Genomic DNA, 18,987 nt, shown 5'->3' on the forward strand with positions numbered 1-18,987 from the left:
GTTATCCTCTACTATAAATTCATTACATATTTTCCTTTTCTTAAAATTCAAAGACAGATCATCTTTCAAAAATCATGATTTAAACTCCATTTAGAAAAGGTTTCTAAAAAACTAAAGATAGAACTACCATATGACCCAGCAATCCCACTACTGGGCATATACCCTGAGAAAACCATAATTCAAAAGGACACATGTACCCCAATGATCACTGCAGCACTATTTACAACAGCCAGGACATGGAAACAACCTAAATGTCCAACAATAGATGAACAGATAAAGAAGATGTGGTACATATATACAACGGAATATTACTCAGCCATAAAAAGGAATGAAACTGGGTCATTTGTAGAGATGTGGATGGACCTAGAGTCTGTCATACAGAGTGAAGTAAGATAGAAAGAGAAAAACAAATATCATATATAAACACATGTATGTGGAATCTAGAAAAATGGTACAGATGAACCTATTTGTAGGGCAGGAATAGAGACGTAGACGTACAGAATGAACATGTGGACACGGGAGGAAGGGGAGGGTGGGACGAATTGGGAGATTAAGTTTGACATAAATACACTACCATGTGTAAAATAGACAGCTAGTGGGAACCTGCTGTATAGCACAGGAAGCTCAGCTTGGTGCTCTGTGATGACCTAGATGGGTGGGATGGTAGGGGTGGGAGGGAGGTCCAAGAGGGAGGGGATATATGTATACATATAGCTGATGCACTTCATTGTACAGCAGAAACTAACACAATACTGCAAAGCAATTTTACTACAATAAGAAAAAAAGAAAAAGTTTCAAAGTAAGAGTACAGCAGGAATTAAGGTTGCAAGGGAAGAAGGTAGAATGATTTACTTACATCTTGGTTAATCCTAATAACTCAATGAGGAAGTTATTATACCCTTATTTGGATGAGGAAAACTGATTTTTAAAAGTCAGGAGAGAGCTTCCCTGGTGGCACAGTGGTTGAGAGTCCACCTGCCGATGCAGGGGACACAGGTTCGTGCCCCGGTCCGGGAAGATCCCACATGCTGCAGAGTGGCTAGGCCCGTGAGCCATGGCCGCTGAGCCTGCGCTCCACAACGGGAGAGGCCACAACAGTAAGAGGCCCGCGTACCGCAAAAAAAAAAAAAAAAAAAAAAGTCAGGAGAACTGCTTAAGGTTTCACAGTTAATAGATGATATATCTGGGATTCAAACCCAGGTCAATATGATGCCATACACACTTTCACAGCACCATCCTTCCCTTAAAAAAGCCTCCATTCAACTATTGCTGCTCCAAATGACTATTTTAGAGGTCTATTTTCATCAAAGGCTTAAAACCTATAAAACGTATGTATGTGCTTGTGATATATTTTAACTGAGTAAATTAAGCAGTATAAGAGAAATTAAAATACAATCATATACATCATAGTGTTATCAGTTCACTCAAAAAACAGAATAAAAAAGCTAAAAACACAAACTTTTTACCCGATACAGAAGGATGCAAAACTGGAGTGGAAAAGAATGAGGCAAGGGACTCTTGCTTTTCATTCTAAATAGTTCTCTATTTAATTTCTGAACATGTATATGTTATTACTTTGGCTATTTAAAAAATGTATATAAAATGTAAAACATGAAGTTTACATTTTAAAGCAAGTAGTTTAATTCACCAGTAGTGGCTTCCTAATGGATTTCTCTTTTTCACCCCAAAGAGGTAGGATATATATATGATATATATTAAGTTGAAACAATCTGCGATTGTAATTTTTTTAGATTATTGGTAATATGCTTCCACTTAATAAGTGGAAAAGGAGCTATATAAAAAAGAAAACATGGACTTAGAATCAGAAAGATTTGTGCTTGAGTTCCTACTTTGTCATTTATTAGCTAAGTGAATTTGGGCAAGTAACAACCTCTCTGAGCCTTGGTTTCCCTGAAAATGGAAAAAATAACACATATCTTCAGGGTTGTTATTAGACACAAAATATGTAAAGTCCCTAAAACCAGTGCCTAATAAAGAAGAGAAACTTAATGAATGGCAGGATAGAGACATTTACAGCCCCCAAACTAATACAAATAATTATATGTACAGTGATGATGAGATGAAGGTTCTTGAATAATATTTTAATTTATAACTTCAGATTCCTCATATTTGTCATAGTAATTTAAATTATGCTGCAAGCGTGAAGTGAAATTACATATAACAGTTCTAACAATAAAGTACAGCTAAATAAAGTGAGTCAGTGACTACGGAACTTATCATGGTTTCTGAAAGGGGAGAAGTACTAGGCTGTTTTTATACCTTCCTCACAGATACTCTGTAGATACAAGGGTCTAGGATGCCTGTGGTGGCACTTGCACTCATTTTGCACATAAATGAGAACTTCTTTCTCCAGTGAACACAGTTTGCTTGCACCACCTCCCTGAGGGAAAAAAAAAAAAAAGAACCAGTTAATTAACTAGTATTGATGACATGTTAAAAAATAAAAAGCACACACACTCTTTCACTCAAGTCTATCATGCAAACATGACATATTAAAAACCAGTATTTGGAAACAATGAAACTTGAAGAAAACAAATTCCTAACAATGTGATCTGAAAATCTTTAGAAAGTTTTATTATCCACAGGAAACTGAAAAAAAAAGTGAATTTACTTATCAATTTAATCAATATAAACTGATGCTTCACTATTCATTCATTCAACACACACTACACATTTGTTTGTATTAGATGTGATGAGTATGTGCTAGGTGATTAAAATACGAAGATCAGAATGACAGTGTTTCTAACGTTATATGGCTTATAGTTTACTTAGTATAAGAGACAGAAATATGAGTAATACTTATTCTAAAATGAGCTACTGTCACAGTTTCACTCCTATTCCAGCCATAAGAACAACAGCAGCTACCATTTATGGACAGTTTACCACATGCTATTTAATCTCACAACAACCCTAGGAGGTAGCTGGCATTATCCTCACTTTACAGGTAAGGAAACTGAAGCACAAGGAGAGAAGATAACTCTAGGTCATTTAGGTAGGAAGTAGCATAACTAGCATTTAAACTAGGCTCATTTAACTCAAAAGTCCACTTGTCTATTTTGTCCAACAACTCTGCTCTTTCAAGTTTCCAGGCCTCTGTACATGCTGTTCCCTCTACCATTCCCTTAGAAAGGAAGGATAATTATTCCTCTAACATCAGAAGAAAAGAAAGGCAGTGGGCAAAAATAAAGACAAAGCTGGAGAAAGCAAAAAGGAAAGGCAAGAGAGCCCAGGTTAGTTTTCATTTTCTTAGGAAAGTAATAGATGAGGTTACTTCTACAGGATGATTGATAGTAGCTGATGGGCGAGCTGTAAGTTTACATAAAGGCTGAGGACGGTGAATGTGACAGGGAGTCAACTTAGTAGCTGCCTCAGTGAATAAAATGAGTTTGTACTGGGACAAATCCATTTGGTTTTATGGATTTCTCCATCAATGCACAGAAATTCAAGAAGTGCAAAAACAAATATAATTTAAAAACCAAGTATGTGTTTGTGTGTGGTACGTGCACGTATGTTTACTTATATACATGTAAACAGACATGCAAACAGAGGGGAGGGTGTGTGTTTTATCATAGGTTTAACTGTCATAACTTTAGCTTTTTTTTTTCATTAGGAAGCTTTAGGTGATTTAATGAATTATGATATGACGAGAATGTATATGTGTTCTTAGGGGAGTTTCCCTAGAAATCCAGCAGGGGTGCAATTTATCTGTATGGTCACAACACAGGCAGATTGAGAGTTGTTTGGCAAAGGACAGACCTGAAGGTGTTTGTCAGGCAACCTAAGGCATCCACAGTAAGATGAGAAGTAGCTAACCTGTACACTCAAAAATAGTGAGTTAAAAAAAATCATTGAATAATAATGAAAATAACAAGCAAGAAAAAATAAAACCATAATTTTTTTTATTGTTGTTTCTCTCTCAACATCTCTTGGCCTCAAGGCTTGGTCAAGTAATCAGCCATGGCCTCTGGAGCTTCCCAAAAAAGGTATGCAGATATAACAATGTCCCAGTACTCCTGGACCCTTCAAGAGTATGCTGAGCTTCAAGGCACTTTGCTGTTCCTGTTACTGAGACCACCGATATAATGATCAAGAATCAGAGATAACAGTAAAAAAAAAAACCCTGTTATTTTACTTTTCTGATAAAATTACATTAAAACTTTTGGTTAAGGATGGCAGTTTGGGTACCTGTATTAGCCTCTGCTTCCTCCCCAAAATCTTCTAAATTAAAAAAAAAAAAAAATTTGAAGTCACCATCACCAAGGACAAAGAGAACCAGACAGGACACAAAAAGAAGTGGACAGGGACAGACAAGTGATAACTGATTAAGCAAATTGAAGAAAGCTGAACCTTAAGCTGGTAATAATGAAAGCCATGAGAAGGAATCTAAAATTGGTCTTGAAGTAGAATGAAGGAAGCCCAAAAGGCAGAAGGATTGATTGAAAACTGTTTTAGAAACAGAACCTCAGATCCTGTGACTCCTGCAGAAGACTGAGATCATTCTCCTGACAAGGTAAGACAAAGGGATCTCTGAAACACCTGACTTGAGGGCAAGGTATTGAAAATGGCATGATAGCATGACCATATTGGGGGAGGTGGATTAAAGATGACTCACTGAATGCTGAAGCCTCCAATCTTCTCCCTTAACCTGCCTCCTCAGAATGCTGGAGCCAGGGCATATTCTTAAAGATGTGGAAAGAATATTCCCTGGGGAAGCCAATCAGCCCCAAAGAAAATGAGATGGATGTTGAGGGTTCCCAACAAAACAATCTACAGTGAAAATCTGAATCAATGAGCACCCGCCATATGCACAAAGCTAATTAACTTTTAGTGCTTCGTAGTAAATGAGCAGACACTTATCTTAATATGAAAGACAGAGATTAAAAAAAGAGCAAAAAGCAACTTGAAGAAAACTAAGTCTATGCTGGAAGAAGAAAAGATTCTCAGAGAGAAAGAAAGTACATTTACCATACAGGAATAGGATGCTGTTAAATTTTAAAAAAGGAACATACAGGAAACTAAAAAGTACTCATGGAAATCAAAACTACTGGGCTTGATATTCTGTTTGTGATTCCAGATCCACTCTGCCCTTTGCTGTGGCCCAGGAGGCTGGCTTTTATGGACTATATCAACCAGGCTCCCCTGCCGTCTGCCTCTGCATGTGCTAAAGGGACAAACAACGCAAAGATGGAGCGCAGGAGGAGAGAGAAGTTGGTGTATTTTTCTCCTGCTCCTTCCCTGTCAGGCCACGTGAAAAACAGGGAAGTGGCTGGGGACTGCAATTTTCCACAATATACCTTGTAGAACTTAGACTCTAAACTATATACGTTTAGGGACTTTCCTGGAGGTCCAGTGGTTAAAACTCCATGTTCCCAATGCACGGGGCATGGGTTCTAGCCCTAGTTGGGGAACTAAGGTCCTGAATGCCACATGGCGTGGCCAGAAAAAAGCCAAACAAAAAAATAAACTATGTGTATTTATAACTTGGTTAAAATAAAAACCAAATTTAAAAAGTTGTCTAGTATTAAATAATCTGAAAATGGGAACAAAAGTATATAACATTGCAAGCCATTTTTTTCTAACTGCTTAAAAAAAGAAAACCCAAGAACCTTCTTTATTGGCTAATACATGAAAATTAAATGTTATCATAAAATGTTTTTCAGACAATTATTCTAGAAATTATGTCATAAGTATAAAAAATCCATTTATACTCAGTGCAAAACCCTAAAACTTTGCTTTATATTCTGCTACTTTTCATTACTTTGTGAAACAGTTCCTCAGCAATACTAACTACAGAAATACATCTGTAGATTTTTACCTAGTTTAAAACGCCCTTATAATGTAGCAGCCTTTACATACCAAATGGTATATGCTATCACAAATGGAGGGCAGCTTTGGCCTGAGTAATAAAAATAAGAGAAATCAAGCAAACTTCATATGTGGGTGTTTTTCTTTAAAAAACACATAAGTAGGGCTTCCCTGGTGGTGCAGTGGTTGAGAGTCCACCTGCCGATGCAGGGGACACGGGTTTGTGCCCCGGTCTGGAAAGATCCCACATGCCACGGAGCGGCTGGGCCCATGAGCCATGGTCACTGAGCCTGCACGTCTGGAGCCTGTGCTCCGCAACAGGAGAGGCCACAACAGTGAGAGGCCCGCATACTGCAAAAAAAAACCCCCAAACCCCAAACAAACAAGAAAACACATAAGTAGGAAAGGAGTATCTACAGAAACATTGGTCTAGTTTGGCTAGAGAGTGGAGGAAGGCAACATTAAGTCTGGTAGACTTGGGAAGAAACAAGAGATTAAAAAACTTTACCATTACAAATACAGGTAGATAATTGATATCATAGTATAGAATAGAGGTGAAGAGTAAGTTTTCATAAAGGATATAATGTTAAATCTTAAGGGAAAAGAGTATGCTTCTATAACCCTATGTTCCCATCTACTTACTACCACCCTCTTTCCCTTCAGATCCAGGCTCTTTGAAGATAATGACGACAACAATGACAGCATTTATTGAGTGCTTATTATACAACAGGCATTGTTGTAAACACTTTACATGTATTAACTCATTGAGACCTCAAAACAACTTTATGAGGAAGGTACTATTAGCTCCATTTTATAGATAAAAGAAAAGGAGAAAGTCAGTGACTTGTTTGGAACTGGAATTTGAAGACCTTCTACAGTGTAGACATTTTCCTTCTATTTCCTCACCTCTTAGTTACTTTTCCATGCCCTCAATCAGGCTTCTGTCCTCCACCACTCCCCTGAAACTGCTCACCAGTGAACAATTAACTGCCAAATCCAATGAGTTCTTTTTTATTATCGTAGTTGACTCCTCTTATATGTTCTTGAAATACTCTAGTCCCTTTCTACTTCTGTGACTAGCTCTTCTCAGCTTCTTCTGTCACCTCAAAATGCTGATGTCCACCACTTAAAATGCTGATGTCTCTATCTCTAGCTTTCTTTTCTTTTTACTTTTATGGCCTTAACTACTATGTATACACTGAGAATATATAAATTTGAAGTCTTCTACTTTAGTCATTGGATTAATATATCCACCAATTTACTAGCAATCTCCGCCTAGAACTCTTAGTCTCTAGGAAAGGCTTTAGGCCTCTGACCTCTGTCCACAATGGTACTCACCAGTAGGCTGGTTACCCACCAGATTAACTAGTTAGCTAAACTAGTCAATGGATTGCCCAGGTGCATATGTGATAGAGATTGCCAGTTGCTTATCCAATATCCAGTCTCGTCTCTTCTTTAAAAACAGAAACCTGGGACTTCCCTGGTGGTCCAGTGGTTAAGACTTTGCCTTCCAGTGCAGGGGGTATGGGTTCGATCCCTGGTCAGGGAGCTAGGATCTCACATGCCTCATGGCCAAAAAAACCAAAGCATAAGACAGAAGCAATATTGTAGCAAATTCAGTAAAGACTCAAAAAAAAAAATCGTCCACGTTAAAAAAAAAAAATCTAAAAGAAACAAAAACCAAAACAAACAGAAACCTGATTTTATTCAGAATGGCAACGTGTCCAGTTAAAAGACTGCATTTTCCCATTCTTCCTTGCAGCTTGGGGTAGCCACGGGATTGAGTACAAGCCAATGATATAAATGGAAGTTACTGGGTATAACTTCTAGAAAGACACAAGAAAAGAAATATAGTTAAGATATGTCCTTTTACCTTTCCTCTTTTCTTCCTTCCTCTACCTAGAAAACTGTAATGACAACAGTTAGAGTGTCAATAGCCATCTTGGACCATAAGGTTACCTTGAGGAAAAGCAATGTGATGATAGTGCACAGAGACAGAAGAAAGATGGGTCCCAATAATCATGCAGCCCTCTCTCCCTCCAAACTTACACCTTATTATTTAAAATGCTTATTTGGGGTTTTGTTATATGCAGCTTAACCAAATCCTAATTGATATAGCCTAAGACTGATCATTCCCAAATAAAGGAATCTGTAAAATTCAAATGTTATTCTCATCATGGTAGGTGCTCCAGGAATCCCAGAGTCCTGTTCTCCTCATTTAAAATTACTGTACGAAGCAAGACAGAGTAAGAGGTTCCTAGCCCTCATCCTCTTACAGAAACAACTATTTGGCAGACATCCACAAACAAAAGTGACTTTGTGGGAACCTTGGGTTCCAGGTAGGAGGCTGTGACCCTCGGATGGAGCCCAAAAACTAAGGAGGGCTGCTTTGAGAAGGCAGGCCTGCACCTCAGTTGGTACTAGATTTATTAATTTCCTTTGGTGATATCATGTTTACCTGACTCTTCGTGATCTGTGTAGTCTTGCGTGGTGTCTGTGCGTTTGAAAGAGAAGACACCTCTTCCAGTCTTTACAGACTGGTTTAGGCAGGTAAAGACCTTCTGCCAGAAGACTTCAATATCTCACTCACTATAATGGATCGATCATCCAGACAGAAAATCAGTAAGGAAACAGAACTGGACAACACTATGGAACCAATGGACTTAACAGATATATACAGAACTTTCTATCTATCAGCAGAAGAATACACGTTTTTCTCAAGTGCACACAGAACATTCTTCAGGATCAATCACAAGTTAGGTCAAAAGAAGTCAACAGATTTAACGAGATCTAAATCACTCCAAGTATCTTTTCCAGCCACAATGGAATGAAACTAGATACCAGTAACAGTAAGAAGATGGGGAAATTCATAAATATATTGAAACTAAACAACATACCCCTGAACAGCCATTGGTTCAAAGAATAAATAAAAAGGGAATTAAAAAAATATCTCAAGACAAATAAAAACAAAACCACAACATACCAAAGCTTATGGATTGTAGCAAAAGCATACTAAGTTTACAGCAATAAACACTTCCATTAAAAAAGAAAGATCTCAAATAAACCTAACTTTATACCTCAAAACCTGAAGAAGAAGAAACTAAGCATAAAGTTAGAAGACTGAAGGAAATAATAAAGATTACAGAGGACATAAATCAAACAGAAAAGCAACAGAAAAAAATCAACAAAAATAAGAGTTGCATATATAAAAAGTAAACAAAATCAACAAACCCTTGGCTAGATAAATTTGAAAAAAGAGAGAAGACTCAAATAAAACCGGAAATGAAAGTGGAGATATTACAACAGACGCTTCAGAAATAAAAAGGACCATAAGGGGCTATTATGAACAATTACATGCCAACATATTGGATGACCCAGAAGAAATCAATAAATTCCTAGAAATACACAACTTATCAAAACAATCAAGAAGAAAAAGAAAACCTGAACTGACCAATAAAAAATAAGGAGACTGAGTCAGTAATCAAAAACGTCTCTACAAAAAAAAAGCCCAGGACCAGGTAGCTTCATGGGTGAATTCTACCAAATACTCAAAGAATACCAATCCTTCTTAAACTTTTCCAAAAAACAGAAAAGAGGGAAACTCATTTTATAAGCAGCGGCATCCTGATACCAAAGCCAGACAAAAACACCACAAGAAAATAAAACTACAGGCCAATATCCCTGATAAAGATAGATGCAAAAATCCTCAGTAAGAGTGTTTCCTGTGGGCGCCACGGAGTTGATATTCAAGTAAGAAGAGCTCTCCCGGCCGTCGGTTCTGGATGCCCTCCGCCCGCACGGCTGCCAGCCTGTGTCCATCCTCAGGGTAATGACGACGCTTTCTCCATCGGTGATCCTGACCCGCTTCAGCTCCTAGAGCTGCTCCAACGGGTCGTGGTTCTGGCGCATGGCGGACAGGGAGGAGGCCACAAGGCGTGTGTCACCAGCATATGCAGAGGACTCGCCATCGCAGTGTTCACTTGGAGGAGACTGGTGCCACCCAAGGAGGCTGAAATCAAAGGACTCCAAGAAAGCATAGTCACAAGAGAAAGGAGGGCAAATACCTGGAAGCATCACTTAGAGGAGAGCCACGTAAGAGAGCTGTCCCATGAAGATAGCTGAATTGACTTTTGTGTGAAATGAAGGTGTGAAGATTTGGAGGCACCTCCAGTGCGAGGGCTTTTAAACCACCACCCCTCTCCTGATCCCTCTGGAAGGAAAAGCCAGCCCACCTGAGGGGGGGCAGTCAAGGAAAAGCCTCTGGACTTGTGTGCATCACATCCTTGGCTTTGGAGTTTAAGAACACGAGAGAGAATTAACTGCGTCGCAAAAGAATCCATTGGAGAATGTTTCAAGATGTAGAACCCTTATATGTGAAGTGTCCCTAATGAAGTTGAAGCATCCACATTGAAATTTCTTCGTGTTGTGGAACTGAAGACTGCCACTGGAAAGCTGCATCATGAGCTGCTTGGGCTTCTAAAGTGTCCAGTGGGTTTTTAATTACATAAGCCGTGTGGATGAAAGGCTCTTGGTGCTGCAGCCAGGAGTCGGTGCTGTGCCTCTGAGGTGCGAGAGCCAACTTCAGGACACTGGTCCACAGGAGACCTCCCAGCTCCATGTAATATCAAACAGTGAAAATCTCCCAGATATCTCCATCTCAACACCAGCACCCAGCTTCACTCAACGACCAGCAAGCTACAGTGCTGGACACCCTAGGCCGAACAACTAGCAAGACAGGAACACATCCCCACCCATTAGCAGAGAGGCTGCCTAAAATCATAATAAGTCCACAGACACCCCAAAACATACCACCAGACGTGGACCTGCCCACCAGAAAGACAAGATCCAGCCTCATCCACCAGAACACAGGCACTAGTCCCCACCACCAGGAAGCCTACACAACCCACTGAACCAACCTTAGCCACTGGGGGCAGACACCAAAAACAACAGGAACTACGAACCGGCAGCCTGCAAAAAGGAGACCTCAAATACAGGAAGATAAGTAAAATGAGAAGTCAGAAAAACACACAGCAGATGAAGGAGCAAGATAAAAACCCACCAGACCTAACAAATGAAGAGGAAATAGGCAGTCTACCTGAAAAGGAATTCAGAATAATGATAGTAAAGGTGACCCAAAATCTTGGAAATAGAATAGACAAAATGCAAGAAACATTTAACAAGGACCTAGAAGAACTAAACAGCAAACAAGCAACGATGAACAACACAATAAATGAAATTCAAAATACTCTAGATGGGATAAATAGCAGAATAACTGAGGCAGAAGAACGGATAAGTGACCTGGAAGATAAAATAGTGGAAATAACTACTGCAGAGCAAAATAAAGAAAAAAGAATGAAAAGAACTGAGGAAAGTCTCAGAGACCTCTGGGACAACATTAAATGCACCAACATGCAAATTATAGGGGTTCCAGAAGAAGAAGAGAAAAAGAAAGGGACTGAGAAAATATTTGAAGAGACTGTAGTTGAAAACTTCCCTAATATGGGAAAGGAAATAGTTAATCAAGTCCAGGAAGCACAGAGAGTCCTATACAGGATAAATCCAAGGAGAAATACACCAAGACACACATTCATCAAATTGTCAAAAATTAAATACAAAGAAAACATATTAAAAGCAGCAAGTGAAAAACAACAAATAACATACAAGGGAATCCCCATAAGGTTAACAGCTGATCTTTCAGCAGAAACTCTGCAAGCCAGAAGGAACTGGCAGGACATATTTAAAGTGATGAAGGAGAAAAACCTGCAACCAAGACTACTCTACCCAGCAAGGATCTCATTCAGATTTGATGGAGAAATTAAAACCTTTACAGACAAGCAAGAACTGAGACAGTTCAGCACCACCAAACCAGCTTTACAACAAATGCTTAAGGAACTTCTCCAGGCAAGAAACACAAGAGAAGGAAAAGACCTACAATAAAGAACCCAAAACAATTAAGAAAATGGGAATAGGAACATACATATCGATAATTACCTTAAATGTAAATAGACTAATGCTCCCACCAAAAGACACAGATTGGCTGAATGGATACAAAAACAAGACCCATATATATGCTGTCTACAAGAGACCCCCTTCAGACCTACAGACACATACAGACTGAAAGTAAGGGGATGGAAAAAGATATTCCATGCAAATGGAAACCAAAAGAAAGCTGGAGTAGAAATTCTCACATCAGACAAAATAGACTTTAAAATAAAGACTAGTAGAAGAGACAAAGAAGGACACTACATAATGATCAAGGGATAGATCCAAGAAGAAGATATAACAATTGTAAATATTTATGCACCCAACATAGGAGCACCTCAATACATAAGGCAAATACTAACAGCCATAAAAGGGGAAATCGACAGTAACCCAATAATAGTAAAGGACTTTAACACCCCACGTTCACCAATGGACAGATCATGCAAAATGAAAATAAATAAGGAAACACAAGCTTTAAATGATACATTAAACAAGATGGACTTAATTGATATTTATAGGACATTCCATCCAAAAACAACAGAATACACATTTTTCTCAAGTGCTCATGGAACATTCTCCAGGATAGATCATATCTTGGGTCACAAATCAAGCCTTCGTAAATTTAAGAAAATTGAAATTGTATCAAGTATCTTTTCCGACCACAAGGCTATGAGACTAAATATCAATTATAAGAAAAGATCTGTAGAAAATACAAACACATGGAGGCTAAACAATACACTACTTAATAACGAAGTGATCACTGAAGAAATCAAAGAGGAAATCAAAAAATACCTAGAAACAAATGACAATGGAGACACGATGACCCAAAACCTATGGGATGCAGCAAAAACAGTTCTAAGAGGGAAGTTTATAGCAATACAATCCTACCTTAAGAAACATGAAACATCTTGAATAAACAACCTAACCTTACACCTAAAGAAATTAGGCAAAGAAGAACAAAAAAACCCTAAAGTTAGCAGAAGGAAAGAAATCATAAAAATCAGATCAGAAATAAATTTAAAAGAAATGAAGGAAACGATAGCAAAGATCAATAAAACTAAAAGCTGGTTCTTTGAGAAGATAAACAAAATTGATAAACCATTAGCCAGACTCATCAAGAAAAAAAGGGAAAAGACTCAAATCAACAGAAGTAGAAATGAAAAAGCAGAAGTAACAACTGACATTGCAGAAATACAAAAGATCATGAGAGATTACTACAAGCAACTCTATGCCAATAAAATGAACAACCTGGAAGAAATGAACAAATTCTTAGCAATGCACAACCTGCCAAGACTGAATCAGGAAGAAATAGAAAATATGAACAGATCAATCACAAGCACTGAAATTGAAACTGTGATAAAAAATCTTCCAACAAACAAAAGCCCAGGACCAGATGGCTTCACAGGCGAATTCTATCAAACATTTAGAGAAGAGCTAACACCTATCCTTCTCAAACTCTTCCAAAATATGGCAGAGGGAGGAACACTCCCAAACTCATTCTATGAGGTCACCATCACCCTGATACCAAAACCAGACAAGGATATCACAAAGAAAGAAAACTACAGGCCAATATCACTGAGGAACATAGATGCAAAAATCCTGAACAAAATACTAGTAAACAGAATCCAACTGCACATTAAAAGGATCGTACACCATGATCAAGTGGGGTTTATTCCAGGAATGCAAGGATTCTTCAATATACGCAAATCAATCAACGTGATACACCATATTAACAAATTGAAGGAGAAAAAACATATGGTCTTCTCAATACATGCAGAGAAAGCTTTCGACAAAATTCAACACCCATTTATGATAAAAACCCTGCAAAAAGTAGGCAGAGAGGGAACTTTCCTCAACATAGTAAAGGCCACATATGACAAACGCACAGCCAACATCATCCTCAATGGTGAAAAACTGAAAGCATTTCCAGTAAGAGCAGGAACAAGACAAGGTTGCCCACTCTCACCACTCTTATTCAACTGAGTTTTGGAACTCAACTGAGTTTTGGAACTCAACTGAGCAATCAGGGAAGAAAAGGAAATAAAAGGAATCCAAATCGGAAAAGAAGAAGTAAAGCTGTCACTGTTTGCAGATGACATGATACTATACATAGAGAATCCTAAGAAGCTACCAGAAAACTACTAGAGCTAATCAATGAATTTGGTAAAGTAGCAGGATACAAAATTAATGCACAGAAATCTCTTGCATTCCTATACACTAAGGATGAAAAATCTGAAAGTGAAAGCAAGAAAACACTCCCATTTACCACTGCAACAAAAAGAATAAAATATCTAGGAATAAACCTACCTAAGGAGACAAAAGACCTGTATGCAGAAAACTATAAGACACGGATGAAAGAAATTAAAGATGATACAAGTAGACGGAGAGATATACCATGTTCTTGGATTGGAAGAATCAACACTGTGAAAATGACTCTACTACCAGAAAAAATCTACAGGTTCAATGCAATCCCTATCAAACTACCACTGGCATTTTTCACAGAACTAGAACAAAAAATTTCACAATTTGTATGGAAACACAAAAGACCCCGAATAGCCAAAGCAATCTTGAGAATGAAAAACGGAGCTGGAGGAATCAGGCTCCCGGACTTCAGACTATACTACAAAGCTACAGTAATCAAGACAGTATGGTACTGGCACAAAAACAGAAATATAGGTCAATGGAACAGCATAGAAAGCCCAGAGATAAACCCACGCACATATGGTCACCTTATCTTTGATAGAGGAGGCAAGAATACACAATGGAGAAAGGACAGCCTCTTCAATAAGTGGTGCTGGGAAAACTGGACAGGTGCATGTAAAAGTATGAGATTAGATCAGTCCCTAACACCATACACAAAAATAAGGTCAAAATGGATTAAAGACCTAAATGTAAGGCCAGAAACTATCAAACTCTTAGAGGAAAACATAGGCAGAACACTCTATGACATAAATCACAGCAAGATCCTTTTTGACCCACCTCCTAAACAAATGGAAATAAAAACAAAAATAAACAAATGGGACCTAATGAAACTTCAAAGCTTTTGCACAGCAAAGGAAACCATAAACAAGACCAAAAGACAACCCTCAGAATGGGAGAAAATATTTGCAAATGAAGCAATTGACAAAGGATTAATCTTCAAAATTGACAAGAAGCTCACGCAGCTCAATAACGAAAAAACAAAGAACCCAATCCAAAAATGGGCAGAAGAGCTAAACAGACATTTCTCCAAAGAAGATATACAGACTGCCAACAAACACATGAAAGAATGCTCAACATCATTAATCATTAGAGAAATGCAAATCAAAACTACAATGAGATATCATCTCACAGCAGTCAGAATGGCCATCATCAAAAGGTCTAGAAACAATAAATGCTGGAGAGGGTGTGGGGAAAAGGGAACCCTCTTGCACTGCTGGTGGGAATGTGAATTGGTACAGCCACTGTGGAGAACAGTATGGAGGTTCCTTAAAAAACTACAGATAGAACTACCATATGACCCAGCAATCCCACTACTGGGCATATACCCTGAGAAAACCATAATTCAAAAAGAGTCATGTACCAAAATGTTCATTGCAGCTCTATTTACAATAGCCAGGAGATGGAAACAACCTAAATGTCCATCATCGGATGAATGGATAAAGAAGATGTGGCACATATATGCAGTGGAATATTACTAAGCCATGAAGAGAAACAAAATTGAGATATTTGTAATGAGGTGGATGGACCTAGAGTCTGTCATACAGAGTGAAGTAAGTCAGAAAGAGAAAGACAAATACCGTATGCTAACACATACATATGGAATTTAAGAAAAAAGAATGTCATGAAGAACCAAGGGGTGGCACGGGAATAGAGACACAGACCTACTGGATAGTGAACTTGGGGATATGGGGAGGGGGAGGGGGAGGCTGTGACAGAGTGGCATTGACATATATACACTACCAAATGTAAAATAGATAGCTAGTGGGAAGCAGCCGCATAGCACAGGGAGATCAGTTCAGTGCTTTGTGGCCGCCTGGAGGGGTGGGATAGGGAGGGTGGAAGGGAGGGAGACACAAGAGGGAGGAGATATGGGAACATGTGTGTATGTATGGCTGATTCGCTTTGTTGTGAAGTAGAAACTAACACACCATTGTGGAGCAATTATACTCCAATAAAGATGTAAAAAAAAAAGTCTATTGGCAAGAAATTGTTATTTGTCGTGTTTACAGAGAAAAAAATCAAAGGGGTTAAAATTTCACCAGATAGAATGTGGACCAGAAGTGTTTCTGCTTCCTGCTATTTTTTCCCTTATGGGTTTATGTTTATTATTTCTCTGATTTATTTTGTTCAGATTTCAGGTTGAAGTGGAATTAACTATGAGGGTTCAGTCTGCCAACTGTAACCAGAGGCTCCAACCACTCCTCCTTTTTTTTTTAACTGAAGTATAGTTGATTTACAATGTTATGTTAGTTTCTGGTGTACAGCATAGTGATTATATATATATCTTGTTTTTCATATTCTTTTCCATTATGGTTTATTACAGGATATTGAATATAGTTCCCTGTGATCTACAGTAAAAAAAAAAAAAATTCCTCAGTTAAATAGTAGCAAACTGAATTTAACAAAATATTAAAAGGATAAACATATGCAAAATCAATGTGATATATATACCACAGTAACAGAATGAAAGACAAAAAAACACATGACCATCTCAATAGGTGCAGAAAAAGCATTTGACAAAATTCAACATCCATTTATGATAAAGACTCTGAACAAAAGAGGTGCAGCAGGAGCTTACCTGAACACAATATGGACCATATGTGAAAAGCCCACAGCTAATACCATAATCAATGGGGAAAAACTGAAAGCTTTTCCTCTAAGTTCTAGTACAAGGTCAGAAAGCTCAGTCTCACCACTTCTCTTCAACATTGTACTGGAAATCCTAGCCAGAGCAGTTAGATAAGAAAAAGAAATAAAAGGCATCCAAATTAGAAAAAAGAATTAAAATGATCTTTATCTGCATGTGACATTATCACATATGTAGAAAACCCTAAAGACTCAACAACAACAAAGTTTAGAACAAATAAATGGATTCAGTGAAGCTGTAGGATACAAAAATCAACATTAAAAAAAATCAGGGTATTTTCTAGACACAAGCAATGAACTGCCCAAAAAGGAAATTAAGGAAACAATCTTATTCACAATAACAACAAAAAGAATAAACTACTTAGGAATAAACTTAACCAAAGAGATAAAAAACTTGTAAACTGAAAATTATAAAACATTGATGAAAATTAATGAAGACACAATGGAAAGATATCCTGTGTTAATAGATTGGAAATATTAATATTCTTAAAATGTCTGTACTTCCAAAAGTGATCTACAGATTCAATGCAATCCCTACAAAAATCCCAAAGGCATTCTTTACAGAAATAGAAAAAACAATCTTAAAATTCACATGTAACCACAAAAGACCCTGAATAGCCAAAACTATTTTGAGGAAGAAGAACAAAGCTGGAGGCATCACATTTCCTGATTTCAAAATGTATTACAAAGCCACAATAATCAAAACGGTATGGTATTGGCATACAAACAAATATAGACCAATGGAACAGAATAGAGAGCCCAGAAATAAATCCACCTATGTACACTCAACTGATTTTTGACAAGGGTGCCAAGAACACACAATGGAGAAAGCAGAGTGCTGCTGGGAAAACTGGTTATCCAATGCAGAAGAATGAAATTGGATCTGTAATTACCTCACACCATAAAAAAAAAAGTCAACTCAAAATGGATTAAAGACTTAAACACAGTACCTGAAACAGTAAAACTATTAGAAGAAAACAGGAAAAAAGCTTCTTGACATTGGTCTGGGCAATGATTTTTTGGATATGATATCAAAAGCACAGGCAACAAAAGCAAAAATAGACAAATGTGATTGCATCAAACTAAGAAGCTTCTGTACTGCAAAGGAAACAATCAGCAGTGAAAAGCAGCCTATGGAATGGAAGAAAACACTTGCAAACCATATTATGTGATAAGGGGTTAATATCCAAAATATATAAGGAACTCGAACAACTCAATAGCAAAAAACCCAAATAATCTAACTAAAAAATGGGCAAAGGACTTGAAAAGACATTTCTCAAGTGAATATATACCAAAGGCCAACAGATATATGAAAAGATGCTCAACATTGCTAATCATCAGGGAAATGCAACTCACCACAATGAGGTATCACCTCACACCACTTAGAATGGCTATTATCAAAAAGACAAAAGATAAATGTCAGCAAGACTGTGGAGGAAAGGAAACCTTTGTACACTGCTGGTGGAAATATAAATTGATAAAGCCAGTATAGAAAATACTGTGAAGGGTCCTTAAAAATTAAAAATAGAACTATCAGGGGATATATGTATATGTTTAGCTAATTCATTTTGCTGTACAGTAGAAACTAACACAACATTGTAAAGCAACTATACACCAATAAAAAAAATTAATTAAAAAATAGAATTATCATATGATCCAGCAATCCCACTTTTGGGTATACATGCAAAGGAAATGAAATCAGTATCTTGAAGAGATAGATGTATTCCCATGTTTACTGCAGCATTATTCACAACAGCCAAGATATAGAAACAACCTAAGTGTTTGTCAGTGGATGAATGGATAAAGAAACATATATACATACATATATATATATATATAAAATATTATTCCACCACAAAAAAGGGAATGCAGTAACATGTATGGACCTGGAGGGCATTATACAAAGTGAAATAAGCTAGACATAGAAGGTCAAACACTGCATGATCTCATTTACATGTGGAATCTAAAATAGTCAAACTCACAGAAGCACAGAGAATGGTGGTTGCCAGGGTTGGGAAGTGGGGGAAATGGGGAAGTGTTAGTCAAAGCATATAGAATTCAGTTAGGCAAGATAAGTAAGTTCTAGAGATCTAATGTACAGCATGGTGACTATCGTTAACACTACTGCATTGTATACTTGAAATCTGCTAAGAGAGTAGATCGTACAGGTGAGGTGATAGATATGTTAATTAGCTTGATTATGGCAGTCATTTCACAATGTATATGTATATCAAAACATCAAGTTGTACACCTTAAATATAAACAATTTAAATTTGTCAATTATACCTCAATAAAGTTAAAAAGAATTACTGTTTGAGTGAAATGCTTTGG

At 37.6% G+C, this 18,987-nt stretch overlaps 1 protein-coding gene across 8 annotated transcripts in view; it reads right to left on the bottom strand.

The window, feature by feature from the left end:
- Positions 1-18,987, bottom strand: part of EEIG2 (EEIG family member 2) — a 144,664-nt gene that overhangs the window by 93,094 nt on the left and 32,583 nt on the right. For all 8 annotated transcript variants that reach the window (XM_022584186.3, XM_089918647.1, XM_089918643.1 and 5 more), the window contains exon 2: positions 2,281-2,401. In XM_022584186.3, the coding sequence (XP_022439894.1) occupies positions 2,281-2,401 (121 nt within the window). The remainder of the gene's footprint in view (positions 1-2,280; positions 2,402-18,987) is intronic.

This window comes from Delphinapterus leucas, chromosome 1, assembly GCF_059928025.1.
Source record: "Delphinapterus leucas isolate spDelLeu-1000000601 "Yukka" chromosome 1, BTC_Dleu_Yukka2, whole genome shotgun sequence".
NCBI classification, from domain to species: domain Eukaryota; kingdom Metazoa; phylum Chordata; class Mammalia; order Artiodactyla; family Monodontidae; genus Delphinapterus; species Delphinapterus leucas.